This window comes from Rhinoderma darwinii, chromosome 5, assembly GCF_050947455.1.
Source record: "Rhinoderma darwinii isolate aRhiDar2 chromosome 5, aRhiDar2.hap1, whole genome shotgun sequence".
Lineage (NCBI taxonomy): Eukaryota > Metazoa > Chordata > Amphibia > Anura > Rhinodermatidae > Rhinoderma > Rhinoderma darwinii.
In genome coordinates, this window is record NC_134691.1 from 297,576,170 (window position 1) to 297,595,915 (window position 19,746).

Genomic DNA, 19,746 nt, shown 5'->3' on the forward strand with positions numbered 1-19,746 from the left:
CATAGAAAAAATATTTTATTGAAATAAAAAAAAAACCCACACAGCCCTCATTAACCATTTTATTAATTTAAAAAAAGCTGTCATCGAAGTAGTCCTGGAATCCGACGTAGTCCAACGACCGAACCTGTAAGAAAACACACAAAAAATGATTAGTAACACATGTGTTAGGGTATGTGCACACACACTAATTACGTCCGTAATTGATGGACGTATTTCGGCCGCAAGTACCGGACCGAACACAGTGCAGGGAGCCGGGCTCCTAGCATCATACTTACGTACGACGCTAGGAGTCCCTGCCTCGCTGCCGGACAACTGTCCCGTACTGAAAACATGATTACAGTATGGGACAGTTGTCCTGCAGCGAGCCAGGGACTCCTAGCGTCGTACATAACTATGATGCTAGGAGCCCGGCTCCCTGCACTGTGTTCGGTCCGGTACTTGCGGCCGAAATACGTCCGTCAATTACGGACGTAATTAGTGTCTGTGCACATACTCTAAGGCTTAGATACAGGGCCCATGTGTGATACTGTCTGTGGGACCCTGTATCTAAGCCTACCACAAGGTAGGCTTAGATACAGGGTCCAGCAGACAGTAATCTTATACAGTATAAGATTACTGTGTGCTGGGGCCCTGTATCTAAACCTACAGTGTGGTAGGCTTATATACAGGGCCCAGCAGACAGGATCACACATGGGCCATGTATCTAAGCCTACCATGTGATTGGCTTAGATACAGGGCCCAGCAGACAGAATCACACAATCTGTGATCCTGTCTCATGGGCCCCCTAAGCCTGCTACATCGTAGGCTTAGGGGTTGTGCAGTCCCTAAACATTGATGGCCTATCCACAGGATAGGCCATCAATAGCTGATGTGTCGCCCGGGACCCGCAAATCAGCTGTTTTGAAGGGGCCGCAGCACTCGTACGAGAGCTGCTTCCCCTTCATTTCACTACTCGCCCACACTGTGAATCGCCGACACGGATTCACAGTGTGACCGGAATGAAGTGACAGGAATGAAGGGGAGCAGCTCTCGTACGAGTGCTGTGGCCTCTTCAAAACAGCTGATTGGCGGGTCCCGGGAGTCGGACCCCGCCAGTCAGGGCTAACCTTACCATCCTCTTCGGCCGCGGCGGGAGTTCTGTCGTCTCGATGCTGTGCGCGGCGGCATAGCGCTGTGACGTCATGCCCTGCGCACAGCGCTTGACGTCAGGACCTCCGCTGCGATCCGGAACCAGGAAGGTAAGTAAAGTATGTTACTATAGTAACAGGGGCCCGCGGCCCGAGTTACTATAGTAACTTTTTATTGATGTGGTGCGGGGGGCCGTGGGCCCCCCTGGCTTCGGGGCCCGGTCGCAATTGCGACCGCTGCGACCCCTATAGCTACGCCAGTGGGGATGTGTATAAGGATAATGTCCTTAAATCCTTTGCGCAAATGCAAGAGGACTTCCAAATTCCTAGGGAAAGTTTTTATAGATATCTGCAGCTGCGACATGCTCTCGCAAGTCAATACCCTAGGTTAGATCACGAATTCTCACGATTCCCTTTGATTGGAGTTTTTAAATCGCAGGGCCCCCGGGGGCTGATTTCTGCGGTCTACACGGCCCTTATACATGCTATACTGGCCAATGTCAAATTACCGGTAAAAGATAAATGGGAGAGCCTGATATCAGATCTGACAGAGGAGGAATGGGAGGATGTACTTTCATCTCCTGTGTCTGTGTCACCGGCGGCAAATAACAAAATGATCCAATTAGCTATAGTTCATCAGAGTTACCTCACGCCGGTGAGACTGCATAGAATGGGCAGATATCCTAGCACTGAATGTCACAGGTGCCGTTTTCCCAGATCTGATTTCTGGCATATGATCTGGGATTGTCCAGTGGTGGCTGCCTTTTGGGGGGAGGTGTTGAAAGTGGTGGAGGAAGTGGTGAAGCAGCCGATCCCCTTTTCACCTAAGATTTGTCTATTTGGGGTGCTGCCTGAAGATCAGTGGCCATTTCACATGCGTATTTTATTGCACGAAGTGTTGTTTATGGCAAGGAAGACCATCGCACTTCGGTGGATGGATCAGAGACCTCCTAGGGTGACGAAATGGAAATCACTGATCAATTCCATTATACCATATGAGCGAGTATTATACAAGAAAAGAGGGTGTGTTGGTAAATTTTATAAAATATGGCAGATTTGGTGTGATTCATCATGTACCCTGTATACTCCGCATAGATTTACAGACCTGAGGGACCAGTTGCTGCAACATTGAGGAGGACAAGTGTTGCATGATTGGTTACTTATAAGATCTCTATATTTTGTATGGAATAAATTAAACTGGCCTGGGAAAGTATTGTGCCCGTACGGATGTTATTGTGTTGTTTCCGAGGGCTAACTATGTGATCTATTGGGTTATGACATGTTAAAAACCATCATAGCTACTATGCATCTGTGTTAAATGTGTATGAATACATAAATGTGTTTATTTCCTGTCATGTACTATGGACGTTTGTATTGTACAATTCTTTCAATAAAACGAGTTTAAAAAAAAAAACTATAACAAACTGGACAATAAAGTTATCATATTATTTATGGTAATTGGTAAATGGCCTAAAAAATGGCAGAATTTTTTTTTCCACATCTCCCTCATAATAAAAGTTAATATAAATTAAATGCTAAGGCTAAGTTCACACTACCGTAAGTGTATGTTTATCTCTCTTCCGTCAGAGAAAGAGAGGATCAAAAGATTAAACGGAAAGCACCGGTTCCGTTAGAATTACCATTGATTTAAATGGTAATTCTTTTGTTTCAGTTGCTTTCCGTTTGTCTCTGTTCGCTAGGTTTACGTTTTTTTTTGAACGGAAACAAAAGTGTAGTCTGAAGAACTTTTGTTTCCATTAAAAAAACGGAAACCTAGCGAATTGAAACAAGCGGAAAGCAACTGAAACCAAAGACTTAGCATCTAAATCAATGGTTAGGGTATGTTCACATGCAGTGACCAAATTGTCTGAAAATACAAAGCTGTTTTCAGGCGAAAACAGCCCCTGATTTTCAGACGTTTTTGTAGCAACTCGCGTTTTTCGCAGCGTATTTTACGGACGTTATTGGAGCTGTTTTTCAATGGAGTCAATCAAAAACGGCTCCAAAAACGGCCCAAGAAGTGACATGCACTTCTTTTTCACGGGCGTCTTTTTAAGCGCCGTATTTTGACAGCGACGCGTAAAATAACACCTCGTGGGAACAGAACATCGTAAAACCCATTGCAAGCAATGGGCAGATGTTTGTAGGCGTAATGGAGCCATTTTTTCAGGCGTAATTCGAGGCGTAAAACACCCGAATTACGTCTGAAAACAGTGCGTGTGAACATACCCTAATTCTAACGGAACCTTTGCTTTCAGTTTAATCTTTCAATCCTCTCTTCCTCTTACGGAAGAGAGGTAAACGTATACTTACGGTAGTGTGAACTTAGCCTTACTTGAATCGCAAAATGACGCCTAAAAAAGGTACAACTCCTACCAAGAACTCATACAGTTATGCTGCCGTAATAAAAAAGCTATGACTGTCGAAAGGCAAAAACAAAAAAATATATTTTGGCCTTGTTTATAGATTGTCGTTACACACTCTGAAACGGTCAGCAGTGATTGGACAGTATAAGGCAGTATTCGTTTTTGCCGCATTTTTGCCGTGTGTCCGAAAATTGCATGCGATTTTCAGTGTGGAATTTGGACGCACAGCAAAAGCGCATAAAAAACCACAGAATTTTTCGCGCAGCCGCCATCATAGAGATGGCAGTAACTCTTTCAGCACCCTTGACAGTGCATTCCGATCACCATATCGAGTAACCTGTTTAAAAAAAAAGAGGTTCGTACTTACCGAGAACTTCCCGGCCGTTGCCTTGGTGACGCGTCATTGGTGACGCGTCCTTGGTGACGCGCCTCTCTTGACATCTGGCCCCACCTCCCCTGATGACGCGGCAGTCCATGTGACCTCTGCAGCCTGTGCTTGGCTTGTGATTGGCTGCAGCTGTCACTTGGACTGAATTGTCATCCCGGGAGGTCAGACTGGAGGAAGAAGCCGGGAGTTATCGGTAAGTCAGAACTTTTTTTTTTTTTTACACGTTCACGTATATTGGAATCGGAAGTCACTGTGCAGGGTGCTGAACCAGTTTAACTCTTTCAGCACCCTGCACAGTGACTGTCTCCTGCCGGGTTCGGTCAAAACAAGTTCGGCCGAACCCTGTAAAGTTCGGTTCGGTCATCTGTAAGACACTCCGTTCGGATGTTTGTAAACAGAAAAGCAGGTGGTGCTTTTCTGTTTACATTCAGTTTGACAGCTCTTGCGCGAATCACGCAATTCGCACGGAAGTGCTTCCGTGCGACCTTCGTGGTTTTCACGCACCCATTGACTTCAATGGGTGCGTGATGCGCGAAAAACACAGATTTATAGAACATGTCGTGAGTTTTTTTCAGCGCACTCACGCTGAGCAAAACTCACGGACTGTCTGCATGCCCCCATAGAGTAATATAGGTGCGTACGACACGCGTGAAAAGCACGCGCGTCGCACGCGCGTATATTACGCTCGTGTAAATGAGGCCTAAGACTGTGTAGAGACTATTGACAAGGGGAATGGTCACACCTTGATGTCAATTTATTCATACATATTCAGGAGGAATACAAGAGTAAGGCCAAATTCAGACCACTGTAGTATATGTCCGTGTGATGGCCGTTAAAACAACAACCGCCACATGGACGCATGTATTTCAATGGGGCCGTTCACACGGCCGCGTGAAGGGTCCGTAGAAACATAGAACATGTCCTATTTTCGTCCCTTTTCACGGATCCATCGATAGACTCAAGTCTATGGGGATCTGTGCAAACAGGTCCCGCACAGGTGCAACTCGGACGTGAAAAACTGCAGTTTTTCACATCCGAGTTTGCACTCGTTCGTGTGAATCTGGCCTAATGGCACAATGTGGAGTTCTAAGAAAAGATGCTACAGAATTGTTATTTTATGGGAAATTTACTAAAACAGAAAGGAAAGCTTTGACCATATAAAAATACTTGACTCTAATAAATGAAAGGATGAAGTGCATTTTAAAAACCCCAAAAACTTTGGCTTACATGACTGATCCACATCTCGACTTTAGAGTCAATGAATCCTTTATAACATTGTGTTTCTCACCGGCAGGGTCGTCACGCCTCACAAGATGAGATCACAGCATGTGCCTTTCATGCAGTAGAGCTGGACCGCAAATACCAGGATCAGCCAGTACAAATACGGGTGACTATGGGAAAAGAAACGAAACATTTCCAGGCTATCTTTAAAGGAAAGATGATCATATATGAGGTAATATTGTCTAATACTGTGTCGGGTACTATGACCATCGCTATAGTAGTTGCTTTATAGACTATCAAGACCCTGATGAACTATTACTATCTGTATGGTTAATTGAAGCCCTACATTCATATTGTTTGAAATGGCACCTGACACAAGTTCAGACGGCTGCTGCAATGTGTATATGATAGATACTGTAATAGAATATATGTCCACCTGTGCATTAGGGAGGAACAAGCCGCCATGGAAGTACAGAGCCAGAACCTGCAGTCAGATTGTTCCAGGTCAGGGGAACTGATGAATACAACACAAAGGCCACCGAGGTCCCAGCCAGAGCGTCTTTTCTAAATTCCAATGACGTTTTTGTACTGAAGACTGATACCGTTTGCTACCTGTGGTGTGGAAAGGTCAGTGACTATTAGTAGATGTTTAACAATATGCACATGACCGATCTATAATATGATTATTTTTTAGCTTTATCTGTTTTTCATAATATTGTAACCCCAAATTACACCCTAGGGCTGCAGTGGAGATGAAAGGGAAATGGCAAAAACAGTGGCCAATATTATCTCCACAAAAGACAAACAGACCATCCTGGAGGGTCAAGAGCCTGCTGAATTCTGGGTGGCTCTGGGTGGAAAGGCTCCCTATTCCAGTGATAAGAGGTGAGTGCACGGACAGTAGGTCATAGAAACATAGGAGGCAAACGCCGGCCATCTCCACGGGCGGTGAACTGCACAAGTGTATGGAAATAAAGGGGTGGGGTCCCACATGCAGTCGGTACAGTAGATAATCCTTCTTACCGGTTACTTATTCATCGTCTTAGATGAGAATAGCCCTTTAATAGCATTTCACTAGCATGTCCACCCACACTCCAGAGGATTTCTACCTAAAATGTAAAATTTATATATATATATATTGTGAGGGTTTAGCATCAGGAGAGTTTGGTACAGCGGTTTCTTTGTAGCCAGAGACAGGGACACCGTGCATTAAAAGTCATAACAGGGCTTTGCCTGTGTTTTTATTCTTGTCAAAGAAACAGCCTCTTGTACAACAAGGCAAAATACAAAATAAATCCTGCTCGTCTGAGCACTAACTAAACAAGATATTATCTAACTATACCAAGTGCCTTCCTACCAGGCACTGGACACAAAGTAACACAGGTCTTTACTCACATAGCATACAGGCTACTCCAGCCTTAGTAGTCTCCAGTCTGAGTCAGGGGTGAGACTCCCACACACTGTGTCTGCACCTTTTTATACACAGGCTATAGGTGCAGCTAATTGAGCAGCAACCTTGTCCTACAAACAGAGATGGACTAGGGATTGGGGAACCCGCCCTGCTCTTCTCCAATCCAACTCCAGGTCCTTTTTTCTGGCTTTTCCTTAAGCCGAGATTGGAAAACTAGAGCTTTCTATTGCAAGAACTACTCATTCCCTGGAGCCTAGGATACATATGACAGGATTCTAGGGGAAATATACCTTCCCTCAATGACTTTACCTGTCACTGTCTCACAATATATATATATCAGTTGTCATTTTTCTGTTTTGTAGTGGCGGTCTGTTTTGCATAAGTGACACTAGGACGTGCAGCCATATTGATTGTCACTTTTGAATTAGATTCTCAGAAACGGATGGTAAATCTGTCACTTTGTCCCTGGTAAAACATGCTGATAGAGTGAACAATGATTGTCAGTTTCTGAGAAGAAAATAATGTTAGTGACAACCAATATGGCCGCACTTCCTGTTGTCGCTTTGGCAAAAATGACTCCAGCAACTGAATAATTTTTTTTTTAATATGTGGGTAAATAATTCAGAATTACCACACCCTGGCTATGGCTCTAACTTCTCTGCTTCTGAGCGTAGCTTCAGCACCCCTCATTTATCAACATTGAGAGATATTGGCTCACGACTTGCAATGTATTTATAATACGCTGGTATTAATTTACCTCCCAAATGTGACAACACATTATTAAATGGGTGGAAATGCTCTTTCAACATGTGCTTGTTCCTGTAATATTTTGTATAGATTCCAGGAAGCTGTTGTGCAGTACAAACCCCGACTCTTTGAGTGTTCCAATCAGACGGGTCGATTCATTATGACCGAAGTGGTAGATTTTGCCCAGAGTGACCTTGATGAAGATGACGTCATGTTACTTGATACTTGGGAAGAGGTACGTGATTGTTACTATTACAAAGCAACCAATCAGATGTTCTCTTCATAATAGGATTATATTAGACATTGCAAACGGAGATGAGATATTGGTCACTATTTAGCATTGTCATAGATATCTCATATATAAACTAAAATATGTACAAAAAAAACACGTATGCTAATTTGGTAGATAAGGCTAACAAGTAAAAGCGGGAAGGAGTCCTACGGCTCAGCAACATTCGTTTAGTAGATAAAAATAAAAGAGGTACACTTGGAGCCCCAACATGCTTTCACTATAAACTCCAAATGTATGGAAGAAGAGCTTTAAGACCTTCTGAAGATTATTAGTAAGCACATGTAAATGTTGAGATAATAATACCGGTTTTATAGTTAAACCTAACAAAGAAAAATACTTTCCTTCACCTCAGCTTTTCCTTTGGATTGGAAAATCAGCAAATGAGTATGAGAAGAATGAATCCATTAACTCATCAAAAGAATACCTGAAATCTCATCCAGCCGGGCGAGACTTATCAACTCCAATAGTTACAGTAAAACAAGGTCATGAACCTCCTACCTTCACTGGCTGGTTCAATGCCTGGGACTCTCACAAATGGAGTGTAAGTAAGATCAATCTCATTGTAGTCACAGTTCTATCTTATATTCAAAGTTATTCCATTAATAGGACACGTAATGTTTAAGTGATTTTTATTTCAAGTATATATAAATGCAGAAGTGGGATCAAAGTATATAAAATATATAAACATACCAGACAGGGCACATTGTACTAGCCCTGGAACAATGGCAGGAGTGCATAGTGTTGTCTGTAAAAACATTGAGACATAGTGTATGTCTTGGAAAAAAAAAAGCATGGTGTCTTCAATACTGCTTCTATCATTATAATAAGATTGAGCCGCAAGAAAACTCTAAAGCATTCTCTGGTGGACCAGGGCCTGACGCAATGATAGTACCAGGCCACAACAGGGCCCATGAGATCCAGCAGAGGACAAGCCATCTAAAGCCACATTTGGAATAGAGCATATCACTATTTTGGATTGCACATGTCCCATGCACATACATAGACATGCACATGTTTTGTATAGCTGTAGAGTAGACCATCATTTCCTCTGAAGGGCCCAAGGTAATCCACATTTCCCGGACCGAACACACTGCAGGGAGCCGTACTGAAAACATGATTACAGTACGGGACAGTTTTCCCGCAGCGAGGCAATGACTCCTAGCGTCATAGATAACTATGATGCTAGGAGCCCGGCTCCGTGCAGTCTGTTCGGTCCGGGAAATGCGGCCGACATACAGACTGTATATCACGAACCGAACACGCTCGTGTGAATTCGGACTTAGAAGGAGGGAAGATTGGAGGAAATTTGCAGTCACATAAAGATGCAGTAAAACACTAAACACAGAGAGGATAATAATAATAATAATAATAATAATAATGGACATCTAGGGAGCTATAAAAGGTTGGGCTCTATACATAGATAGAAGGGAATATAGCCAACATATGCTGAAGGGTGGTATATGATAGGGAACAGAAGGTCAGCCAACACGTCCACGAAGGTTCCTTGATACACATTATCTGAGATTAAGAGAATCATGAAACCACATTCTCTCAAACTGGCCTTGTTTGTCACTTAAAGTGATGAAATTACATTTTAAATTATATACCGTGAGAAGGCAGAAAATCCTATCTCCTTTTTTTTTTTTTTTTTTTACAAAATAACAATGTCAAACAGACAAACAATAAATAGAAGAATATGGCAGACCTGGTAGAACATGTGCAAATATATTGGTTTCCCTGGCTACATTCTTGTTAAAATAGAAATGATCTTTTCCCAACAGTCTGACTTATCCTATGAAGACATGAAGAAGAACTTAGGAGATGTCTCTGCCATTTCTCAGATCAGCGTGGTAAGTCTGCTGGATTGTTTTACTACATGAGACACTATTGTTACTAAAGGGCCATGTATATTAATTTATATTTAAATCTTCTAAAAGTGCAAAATAGCAGCTCCTACTATAAGATATAACCAGAATGCGTGCTAATTCTGTGACACTTTTTTGCTGCGATTTGTGTAAAATCATAGCAAAACCCTGACGCATGTAAGTATATAATAAAGTTGGCTGGAAATTTTGGGTGGAAGAGGTGGCAACCCTAGGCACTTGTAATATTTACCCATGGCTTCCCTCATCTCCCAGTGTAAATATAAGGCTGTGCTTACATACAGTTTTTGCACAGGTTCTAGTCTCCCAATAGTAAAGGGGATGGGCCCAACCCGCGCTGGGGCCCATATCTTAAAATATCCATATAAGACCTGACCCTTACATGAAAACGTTATTGTATTAAAGGGTTTATCCGAAAACAAACATGGTTTCATAAAACTCAAGTTCAGTATTACTTTTATTTAAAATTTCAGTGATTCCCACTGTTTTGTGGATCCCGTGGTTCCGCTCACGGCTTCTTCTAACAGGGCAGTCCCATGTTACTGGACCTAAAAACTACAATTCCCATGGGTCCTCTCTGCCGCTCTCGCGGACTCTACCCCCTCCCTCATCCGATTTTCTTCCTCCAAGTTACTTTCAGTTGATTAAAGCAGAACAGACGTCACATGACCTATGAGATACTGTTCTGTAGACGTTTGTAACAGGGAATGAAACGTCATATGACCTGTGATGTTTCATTGTGGTAGCGTTTCAAACAGGGAACGAAAAGTCACAAGAAAATTAAGAAAATGTCATGTGATTAGTGACGTTTAGTATTCTAGATGCTTTGAATGCTGGGAAAGTGTCACATGATGAGAAATAGAAACGTGACTGATCTGGTCCACAGATAGCGTCGGCGCAGTAACGTGACTAGATTATAGATTGGGAAAACCAAGCATTGTCACAACATCAAGCGAATTAGTAAATGTGATATCTTTTGCAGATTGATTGATTTAAAGAGCAACTGTAGTTTCAAAAAACTTTTGATGTCATGAACTTCTGCCACTTTAACTGTGATCGGCGCTTCTTGTTAGGCTGAAGACTGGCTTACAAAGAATGTCTATGAGCCCTGTTTCCACCTACCATGGAGCGCTGACCACAGCCAAAGGTGCAGGGAACTAAGCTGAACGCTTCTGCACCTTTTTTTTATGACGGTGGGGTTCCCAGCACCCAGACCCCACCGATCAAAACTTCTGAAATGTCTCTATGACATATCAAAAGTTTTTGAAGGTACAGATAATTTTTATCATATTTTGAAACAAGATAGCCCTTGTAATTTACTTTTTCCTTCTTAGGACTTGCAAAATACAAATCTAAACAACACAAACAAGTTTGGTGTCCCAGTAAAAACAGAGAATAAGAACATAAAAGTTCCTGTGTACCAGTCCCATTCCAATGGTGACCTGCCACAAAGCAACGGTAATCTTGCCAGCACCAATGAAAAACAAGCACAAAGCCAGAAACTCCCTAAAGTAGAAATATTGACAAAGAGCAATGGAAATCTTGTCTTTGATAAGAGTCTGCTTCTTAACAAAAATGCAGAAGATTTGCCTGATGGAGTAGACCCCAGCAAAAAAGAGGTAAGCAGAGTTTAATAATGCAAATTCAGCACTGCAATATATGCTGGACAAGCAATTTTGGTGCCTAAAGGATAAAGCTGGCCAATTGACTGACCTTCCTACTCAACATTTCTAGCTTTTACTATTGAGTAGCCACAAGCTCGTTATACATTTTAATATACAGTGAAGGAAATAAGTATTTGATCCCTTGCTGATTTTGTAAGTTTGCCCACTGTCAAAGACATGAACAGTCTAGAATTTTTAGGCTAGGTTAATTATACCAGTGAGAGATAGATTATATTTAAAAAAAAACAGAAAATCACATTGTCAAAATTATATATATTTATTTGCATTGTGCACAGGGAAATAAGTATTTGATCCCTTTGGCAAGCAAGACTTAATACTTGGTGGCAAAACCCTTGTTGGCAAGCACAGCAGTCAGACGTTTTTAGTAGTTGATGATGAGGTTTGCACACATGTTAGATGGAATTTTGGCCCACTCCTCTTTGCAGATCATCTGTAAATCATTAAAATTTCGAGGCTGTCGCTTGGCAACTCGGATCTTCAGCTCCCTCCATAAGTTTTCGATGGGATTAAGGTCTGGAGACTGGCTAGGCCACTCCATGACCTTAATGTGCTTCTTTTTGAGCCACTCCTTTGTTGCCTTGGCTGTATGTTTCGGGTCATTGTTGTGCTGGAAGACCCAGCCACGAGCCATTTTTAATGTCCTGGTGGAGGGAAGGAGGTTGTCACTCAGGATTTGACGGTACATGGCTCCATCCATTCTCCCATTGATGCGGTGAAGTAGTCCTGTGCCCTTAGCAGAGAAACACCCCCAAAACATAATGTTTCCACCTCCATGCTTGACAGTGGGGACGGTGTTCTTTGGGTCATAGGCAGCATTTCTCTTCCTCCAAAAACGGCGAGTTGAGTTAATGCCAAAGAGCTCAATTTTAGTCTCATCTGACCACAGCACCTTCTCCCAATCACTCTCAGAATCATCCAGATGTTCATTTGCAAACTTCAGACGGGCCTGTACATGTGCCTTCTTGAGCATGGGGACCTTGCGGGCACTGCAGGATTTTAATCCATTACGGCGTAATGTGTTACCAATGGTTTTCTTGGTGACTGTGGTCCCAACTGCCTTGAGATCATTAACAAGTTCCCCCCGTGTAGTTTTCGGCTGAGCTCTCACCTTCCTCAGGATCAAGGATACCCCACGAGGTGAGATTTTGCATGGAGCCCCAGATCGATGTCGATTGACAGTCATTTTGTATGTCTTCCATTTTCTTACTATTGCACCAACAGTTGTCTCCTTCTCATCCAGCGTCTTACTTATGGTTGTGTAGCCCATTCCAGCCTTGTGCAGGTCTATGATCTTGTCCCTGACATCCTTAGAAAGCTCTTTGGTCTTGCCCATGTTGTAGAGGTTAGAGTGAGACTGATTAATTGAGTCTGTAGACAGGAGTCTTTTATACAGGTGACCATGTAAGACAGCTGTCTTTAATACTGGCACCAAGTTGATTTGGAGTGTGTAACTGGTCTGGAGGAGGCTGAACTCTTAATGGTTAATAGGGGATCAAATACTTATTTCTCTGTGCACAATGCAAATAAATATATATAATTTTGACTATGTGATTTTCTTTTTTTTTTAATATATAATCTATCTCTCACTGGTAAAATTAACCTAGCCTAAAAATTCTAGACTGTTCATGTCTTTGACAGTGGGCAAACTTACAAAATCAGCAAGGGATCAAATACTTATTTCCTCCACTGTATGTAATAGAACCTATCCATAGGGTATATACATGCATTTTACATAATCACTACCCCATATAACACGACTGTACAACTTATATATATTATAGTACCAAAAAGAGAAACCACAGAGTCTATAAGTCAAAAGATAAAACATAAATTTTATTTAAGAAATTCTAAAAAATCAGTACATGAACTATTTAAAAAGGAATCTCCACAGATGACAAAAAAGGACCGCCAAACATAAGACAGTTATCATACGAGGGTTCAAATATCGGTCATATATCCACATATATCTACATATACATTGGTATAAAGTACAATACAAAAGTGCATAGTGCAAAGTCAATATCGGACATTTATGTGTCTGGTTATAGAGATATATAAGAACTCCACTGTTATCAGCCTCGACAGGAAATCCAATAGAAAAACCCCCTACCATTATTCCATCAGACTCCATATATTAATTGTAAAGTGCTGAGTGCAAAAGAATAAAGAGAAAGACCTAGGATAAATGGTGGACTACTGACCCATGTTGCTGTGTCTCAAAGATGGTGACCTGCCCCGACGCGCGTTTCGGCTTCCGCCTTCGCCTGGGGGTCTCTGTCCTCTTTGTCATCTGTGGAGATTCATTTTTAAATAGTCCATGTACTGATTTTTTAGAATTTATGAAATAAAATTGATGTTTTATCTTTTGACTTATAGACTCTGTGGCTTCTCTTTTTGGTACTATAATTTGATATATGTGTTTGGCTAGTGCTAATCTGCAGGTCCGTTATACAGCATACAATGCAACATTTCCCCCTCATATGAATCCAACAGAAAAGACGTCCATATGCTTTTGTATGAAATTGGAGGCATGTGGAGGTAAAGTAGCACCCCACAGAAGTCTATGGGTGCTGTATTATGGCTTCGCACAGCTCAGTACAACCATGTGAATGAGGCCTTGAATTAAAACACCACATTTTATCAACATGATATCATGCTGGCTGCCTGCACTTGAATAGGAGCAGAGCTGAAGTAGTGCAGAACATCCGCTATACTGTGACCGGATGCATTTGCTTCTGGCACCAACCACTGCATAGCTTCCGGGGTCTGGGTGTCGTACCCATACCGATCATAAATCGGTGAATAGGTCATCAGTATGAAAAACCACCCCCTGCCTGGACAAACCCTTTAATTTTATGTTTTTGTTGCATGGTGACCGCGATAAAAACTGAACCCACAAAACAATGGAGGAAACACAGTTTATCTTCCCATTCCAACCCACAAAGATTTTTTTTTTTTTTTTTACAGTCTCCCAGTGGCTTTAAAAACTATGATTTGGACCGCAAAAAAAAAACAAGCCCTTATATCAATGGAAAAATAAAAAAGTTATAGCTTTTGGAAATTTGAAGCTGAAAAAACTAAAATGAAAAACCGAAAAATGGCTGCGATATATAGATATTATATCTGAGCTTATTTTATACTTCTTTAAAGATGGTTGCCATTAGACTTGAAGGAGTAAGGGCACTTTTGCCATTTCTTCATTACTCCTATGTATACAAGAGATTTTCCAATATGGCCGCCGTGTTGTCAGGAGGGTGAACAGCATGTGTTGTGAGTCATACTGCAGCCAGCTTTGTTTAACCTGTTACCATGGTAGGGCATAACATCAGCATTCTGCCTATTGGCTGATCTTTCAAGAGTACTGATCGGTTGTACAGCTTAGCATGTTGATTGGCTCTATAGCCGAGCATGCTCAGTTCAGTTTTCAGAGTGCCATTGCATATCACATGGCTGTTTTTTTTTTTTTTACACGTGATCTCCATGGTTCCCTATGGATTGGTGAGTGAATGGCTGTCCCTTATTAATATGTTTTATATGCATTATATGATGACTATGCACTTTATACATTGATCATATTTATGATGTATATGAACTCCTATGACTCTATGCACTGTGTCACTTCAATGTTTTTATTATTATTAATGATGTAACTAGTTCACATGTCTTAAAGAGGCTCTGTCACCAGATTTTGCAACCCCTATCTGCTATTGCAGCAGATAGGCGCTGCAATGTAGATTACAGTAACGTTTTTATTTTTAAAAAACGAGCATTTTTGGCCAAGTTATGACCATTTTTGTAGTTATGCAAATGAGGCTTGCAAAAGTCCAAGTGGGTGTGTTTAAAAGTAAAAGTCCAAATGGGCGTGTATTATGTGCGTACATCGGGGCGTTTTTAATACTTTTACTAGCTGGGCGCTCTGACGAGAAGTATCATCCACTTCTCTTCAGAACGCCCAGCTTCTGGCAGTGCAGATCTGTGACGTCGCTCACAGGTCCTGCATCGTGTCGGACACATCGGCACCAGAGGCTTCAGTTGATTCTGCAGCAGCATCGGCGTTGTAGCTACTTACCTGCAAACGCCGATGCTGCTGCAGAATCATCTGTAGCCTCTGGTGCCGATGTGTCCCCGCTCGTCTGACACGATGCAGGACCTGTGAGTGACGACACAGCGTGATCTCTCGAGAACACGCTGTGTCTGCACTGCCAGAAGCTGGGCGTTCTGAAGAGAAGTGGATGATACTTCTCATCAGAACGGCCAGCTAGTAAAAGTATTAAAAACGCCCCGATGTACACACACAATACACGCCCACTTGGACTTTTACTTTTAAACACACCCACTTGGACTTTTGCAAGCCTCATTTGCATAACTACAAAAATGGTCATAACTTGGCCAAAAATGCTTGTTTTTTTAAAATAAAAACGTTACTGTAATCTACATTGCAGCCCCTATCTGCTGCAATAGCAGATAGGGGCTGCAAAATCTGGTGACAGAGCCTCTTTAAATACTCTGACATGTATCACTTTGCTTAAAAAATCGTTAAATGATGGAACTGAAACGTCGCTTAGCTGTAAACACGGGCAAATAAAACCACAGATTTTATTACGTTACCTTGCCGGAGTGCTGCAATCTTTTTTTTAGTATGGCATCTTGAGCTGTGGATTAAGCTCTAGTTGCTTTGCACCCACCACTCTATTACACGAGCGTTGTTTCATTTGAATATTTTTGAGTTATAGATCATACTAATCAATTAATGATATTAATACGTTTATTTTTATTTTCTTTTTACAGATGTACTTGTCTGATGATGAATTTGCCAATATTTTTGGGATGCCAAAATCCGAGTTCATCCAAATGCCAAAATGGAAGCAGCAAAATGTCAAAAAGCAGAATGGCCTGTTTTAATACATAGAATTTCCAATTTTTCTTTTTAATTTTATGCTGGAAAACTCACATTTCGTCATTTTGAGGGAGCAGTCACATACAGTACACAGTCCTTAAATAATTCCATGTATATGACCACGCAGACCTGACATCCTACACCCTGTACTGTTCATTTCCATTTATTGACTGTCTTAGAAGATGTGGCCTTTTAAATTTCATCGGTCATTACATTTATTATTTGTACTAAGCTGCACTATTTATCTGCTTCTTTATAGATAGATGCCAATATAAGTAATTAATCTTGATAAACCGCTTATAAAACCCGCTTCAGGACCACTGGCCGGCATTACCTACAATATGATATTACATTGATTATAGATCAACTCTACCATGCTCCAAAGTGAAGGAGAATGGATATCATGTCAAATAGCATCAATGTCCCAAGTCACAATCCATATTGAGACCATGCAACAGATTTAGGGGCAACTCCATCCATATATTAACAACTGTAGGGTGGAATTGCTCTACTGTAATACAATACTAAGCTTGAAAATCCAGCTGTGACTGCAGTTTATGTTTTTGGGGGTATTTGTTACCTTGGAGTTACCCTCTAAAGATAAGTTATAAGTCTGGAATTACTTTAGAAAGGGGGGTGAGAATACCTTTTTTTTTTAAATATATATATATATAAATGTATTATTATAACACTATACTTGTTTGCCTACTGTATACCCAGATTCTACACTAACAATTTGTTCCTTTTTAATGGAGTATTTTATTCTCAGATTTCTTATTTTGTATTATTTTGATGTCATCTGTCCATCTAAAATTTTAGTTGCCATGATAAAGCTGATAAGTATTGTCCTATCATACAATGTAGAGCAGTTCCCCGTGCTTCATAAATCTCAATGATGTGCCATTGCAAAAGTCTTAAGTGACTTTTTTTCTAATCTTTTAATTTTTGTTTAACTCGAATGTGTGATCCAATAAACACTAAGTTCATTGTGATGTTTCTTTTTATTTGGTTGAAAAACAGAGGAAGAAGTCTGGGCACTAAAATATAGGATTGTGATTGTCACTGACTCTTTTTATGAAGTAGGTTTCTGCTTTTGTTGCTTTACAACTAAAAGGAATAGTTTACGGATATTTCATCTAAGTACATGCTCAAAGGGGATCTATCAGCAGGAAATGCCCTATTGTTTAAATCAAACTTTTATGTGAAATTTTTTAATGTTTATATTCGTTTTTTGTTTTTTATTTTATTTGCTATGACACTATCTATGCTAAAAAAAAAAAAATCCTAAAAGCTTGCAGAAGTAGCCTAATGGCCACTAAGCTAAAAGGCCATTATTGGTTTTGTAGAAATCACTTTTCAGCAGCTACCAATCTCATTATCATCACATTCAGGATTACAAGGTAAAGCCCCAGGCACAAGACCGTAAAAATCGTCTGGAATTACAGACCCATTCACTTTTATTGACCACGGAGACCTTCCCGTATATTTGCGGGAAGGTGTCCAGGCCGTAGAAGTGTACCGCAAATTATGTAACATGTCCGTTCTCTTGCTTTTTACGTGCTGTGCTCCCATACTTTGTACGGGAGCACTGGCCGAAAATGCGAGTGGCTGTCCACGGCCACCCGTGCCCATAATCGTGGGGCGTGATTACGGGTACGGCCGTGTGCATGGGGCCTAACACCTTTATTATAAAGCTAGGGGTAGATAACACAGGATCACACTATTTACAATAGGTGATGGTCACAGCTCACCTCCATCAAATCTGCACCAACATTTGCAGCGGAAAAACTCTGCCACGTTTGGCCGTGCCCTTAGGGTATGTTCACACGGCTTATTTTCAGTTGTTTTTCGGGCCGTAAAACGGACGAAATATCGGAAGCAGAACGCCTCCAAACATCTGCACATTGATTTCAATGGGAAAAACGGCGTTCTGTTCCGACGGTGTGTTTTTTTACTTGGCCGTTTTGAAAAACGGCTGCGTAAAAAACAGCCGCGAAAAAGAAGTGCATGTCACTTCTTGAGATGTTTTTGGAGCCGTTTTTCATTGACTCTATAGAAAAACAGCTCCAAAAACGGCCGTAAAAAACACAGCGAAAAACGTGAGTGGCTTAAAAAACGTCTGAAAATCAGGAGCTGTTTTCTCTTCAGAACAGCTCTGTATTTTCAGACGTTTTTGATTTTGTGTGTGCACATACCCTTAGGGCATGCCCACACGTGGCGGATTTCCTCCGCAACTGTCCGCATCAATGCCGCACAGAATCTGCCCAAAATGTGCAGTAAATTGATGCAGACTAGCTGCTGCGGACTGCGGTAAAAGTGCTTCCCTTCTCTCTATCAGTGCAGGATAGAGAGAAGGGACAGCCCTTTCCCGAGTGAAAGTAAACGAATTTCATACTTACCGGCCGTTGTCTTGGTGACGCGTCCCTCTTTCGGCATCCAGCCCGACCTCCCTGGATGACGCGGCAGTCCATGTGACCGCTGCAGCCTGTGATTGGCTGCAGCCGTCACTTAGACTGAAACGTCATCCTGGGAAGCCGGACTGGAGACAGAAGCAGGGAGTTCTCGGTAAGTATGAACTTCTATTTTTTTGACAGGTTGCTGTATATTGGGATCGGTAGTCACTGTCCAGGGTGCTGAAACAGTTACTGCTGATCGCTTAACTCTTTCAGCATCCTGGACAGTGACTATTTACTGATGTCGCCTAGCAACGCTCCCGTAATTACGGGAGCCCCATTGACTTCCTCAGTCTGGATGTAGACCTAGAAATACATAGGTCCAGCCAGAATGAAGAAATGTCATGTCAAAAAAGCAAGACGCATGCGCAGCACACATAACATGTGCATGACAGCTGCGGACTTCATTGCGGAAATTAGAATCTCCATTGAAGTCAATGGAGAAATTCCGCCATGAGTCCACAACCAGTCCGCAACATCCATTGCATGCTGCGGACACCAAATTCCGCACCGCAGCCTATGCTCCGCAGCGGAATTTTCCGCTTCGTCTAAACGAACCCTACTAAATAGAAGTGGAAGTCAATGGAGAAACGGCTCCGCTGCGGATTAACGCTGCGGAGTGTCCGCAGCGGAATTCAAGAGCAATTCCGCCACGTGTGGCTTTGCCCTTACAGTCCGGGGTCTGGCGGGATCCCGTCTCTGACCGTGGACTGGTAAGGGTTTGTTCATACACAGAGTCAAAAACGTCTCAAAATGCGGAGCTGTTTTCAAGAGAAAACAGCTCCTGATTATCAGATTTTTTTTGTGCCACTCGCGACTTTCGCTGCGTTTTTCACGGCCGTTTTTGGAGCTTTTTTCAATAGAGTCTATGGAAAACGGCTCCAAAAATGTCCCAAGAAGTCTCCTGCACTTCTTTTCCGCGGTCGTTTTTTTACACTTAAAAAAACGCAGCGAAAAACACTCCATCGGAACAGAACGCCGTTTTCCCATTGAAATCAATGGGCAGATGTTTGGAGGCATTTTGCTTCCGATTTTTTGGCCGTTTTTCGGGCATTTACGGCTCGAAAAACGGCCGAAAATAGGCCCTAACTGTTTTATACTCTACCTTCTCTGCGACGCTTTGTCATGAACCAGATCTCCCTGTAACCCTACTTTGTCTTCATTGCATTGTTGTGCCACACTTTCTGGGGACCCTACTTAAATCTGATTGCTCCCCACGTTTGTAACGGATATCGCAGTTCGCCCACCCATTATGCTTGATTGTTTATTTATATTT

At 41.9% G+C, this 19,746-nt stretch overlaps 1 protein-coding gene across 2 annotated transcripts in view; it reads left to right on the forward strand.

Annotated features, from left to right (window-relative positions):
- Positions 1–16,980, forward strand: part of VILL (villin like) — a 55,439-nt gene extending 38,459 nt beyond the window's left edge. For both annotated transcript variants that reach the window (XM_075827327.1, XM_075827326.1), the window contains 8 exons: positions 5,176–5,334; positions 5,550–5,729; positions 5,842–5,987; positions 7,351–7,495; positions 7,905–8,093; positions 9,334–9,402; positions 10,770–11,054; positions 15,909–16,980. In XM_075827327.1, the coding sequence (XP_075683442.1) occupies positions 5,176–5,334; positions 5,550–5,729; positions 5,842–5,987; positions 7,351–7,495; positions 7,905–8,093; positions 9,334–9,402; positions 10,770–11,054; positions 15,909–16,022 (1,287 nt within the window). In that variant the 3' untranslated portion in view covers positions 16,023–16,980. The remainder of the gene's footprint in view (positions 1–5,175; positions 5,335–5,549; positions 5,730–5,841; positions 5,988–7,350; positions 7,496–7,904; positions 8,094–9,333; positions 9,403–10,769; positions 11,055–15,908) is intronic.
- Positions 16,981–19,746: the final 2,766 nt, after the last annotated feature.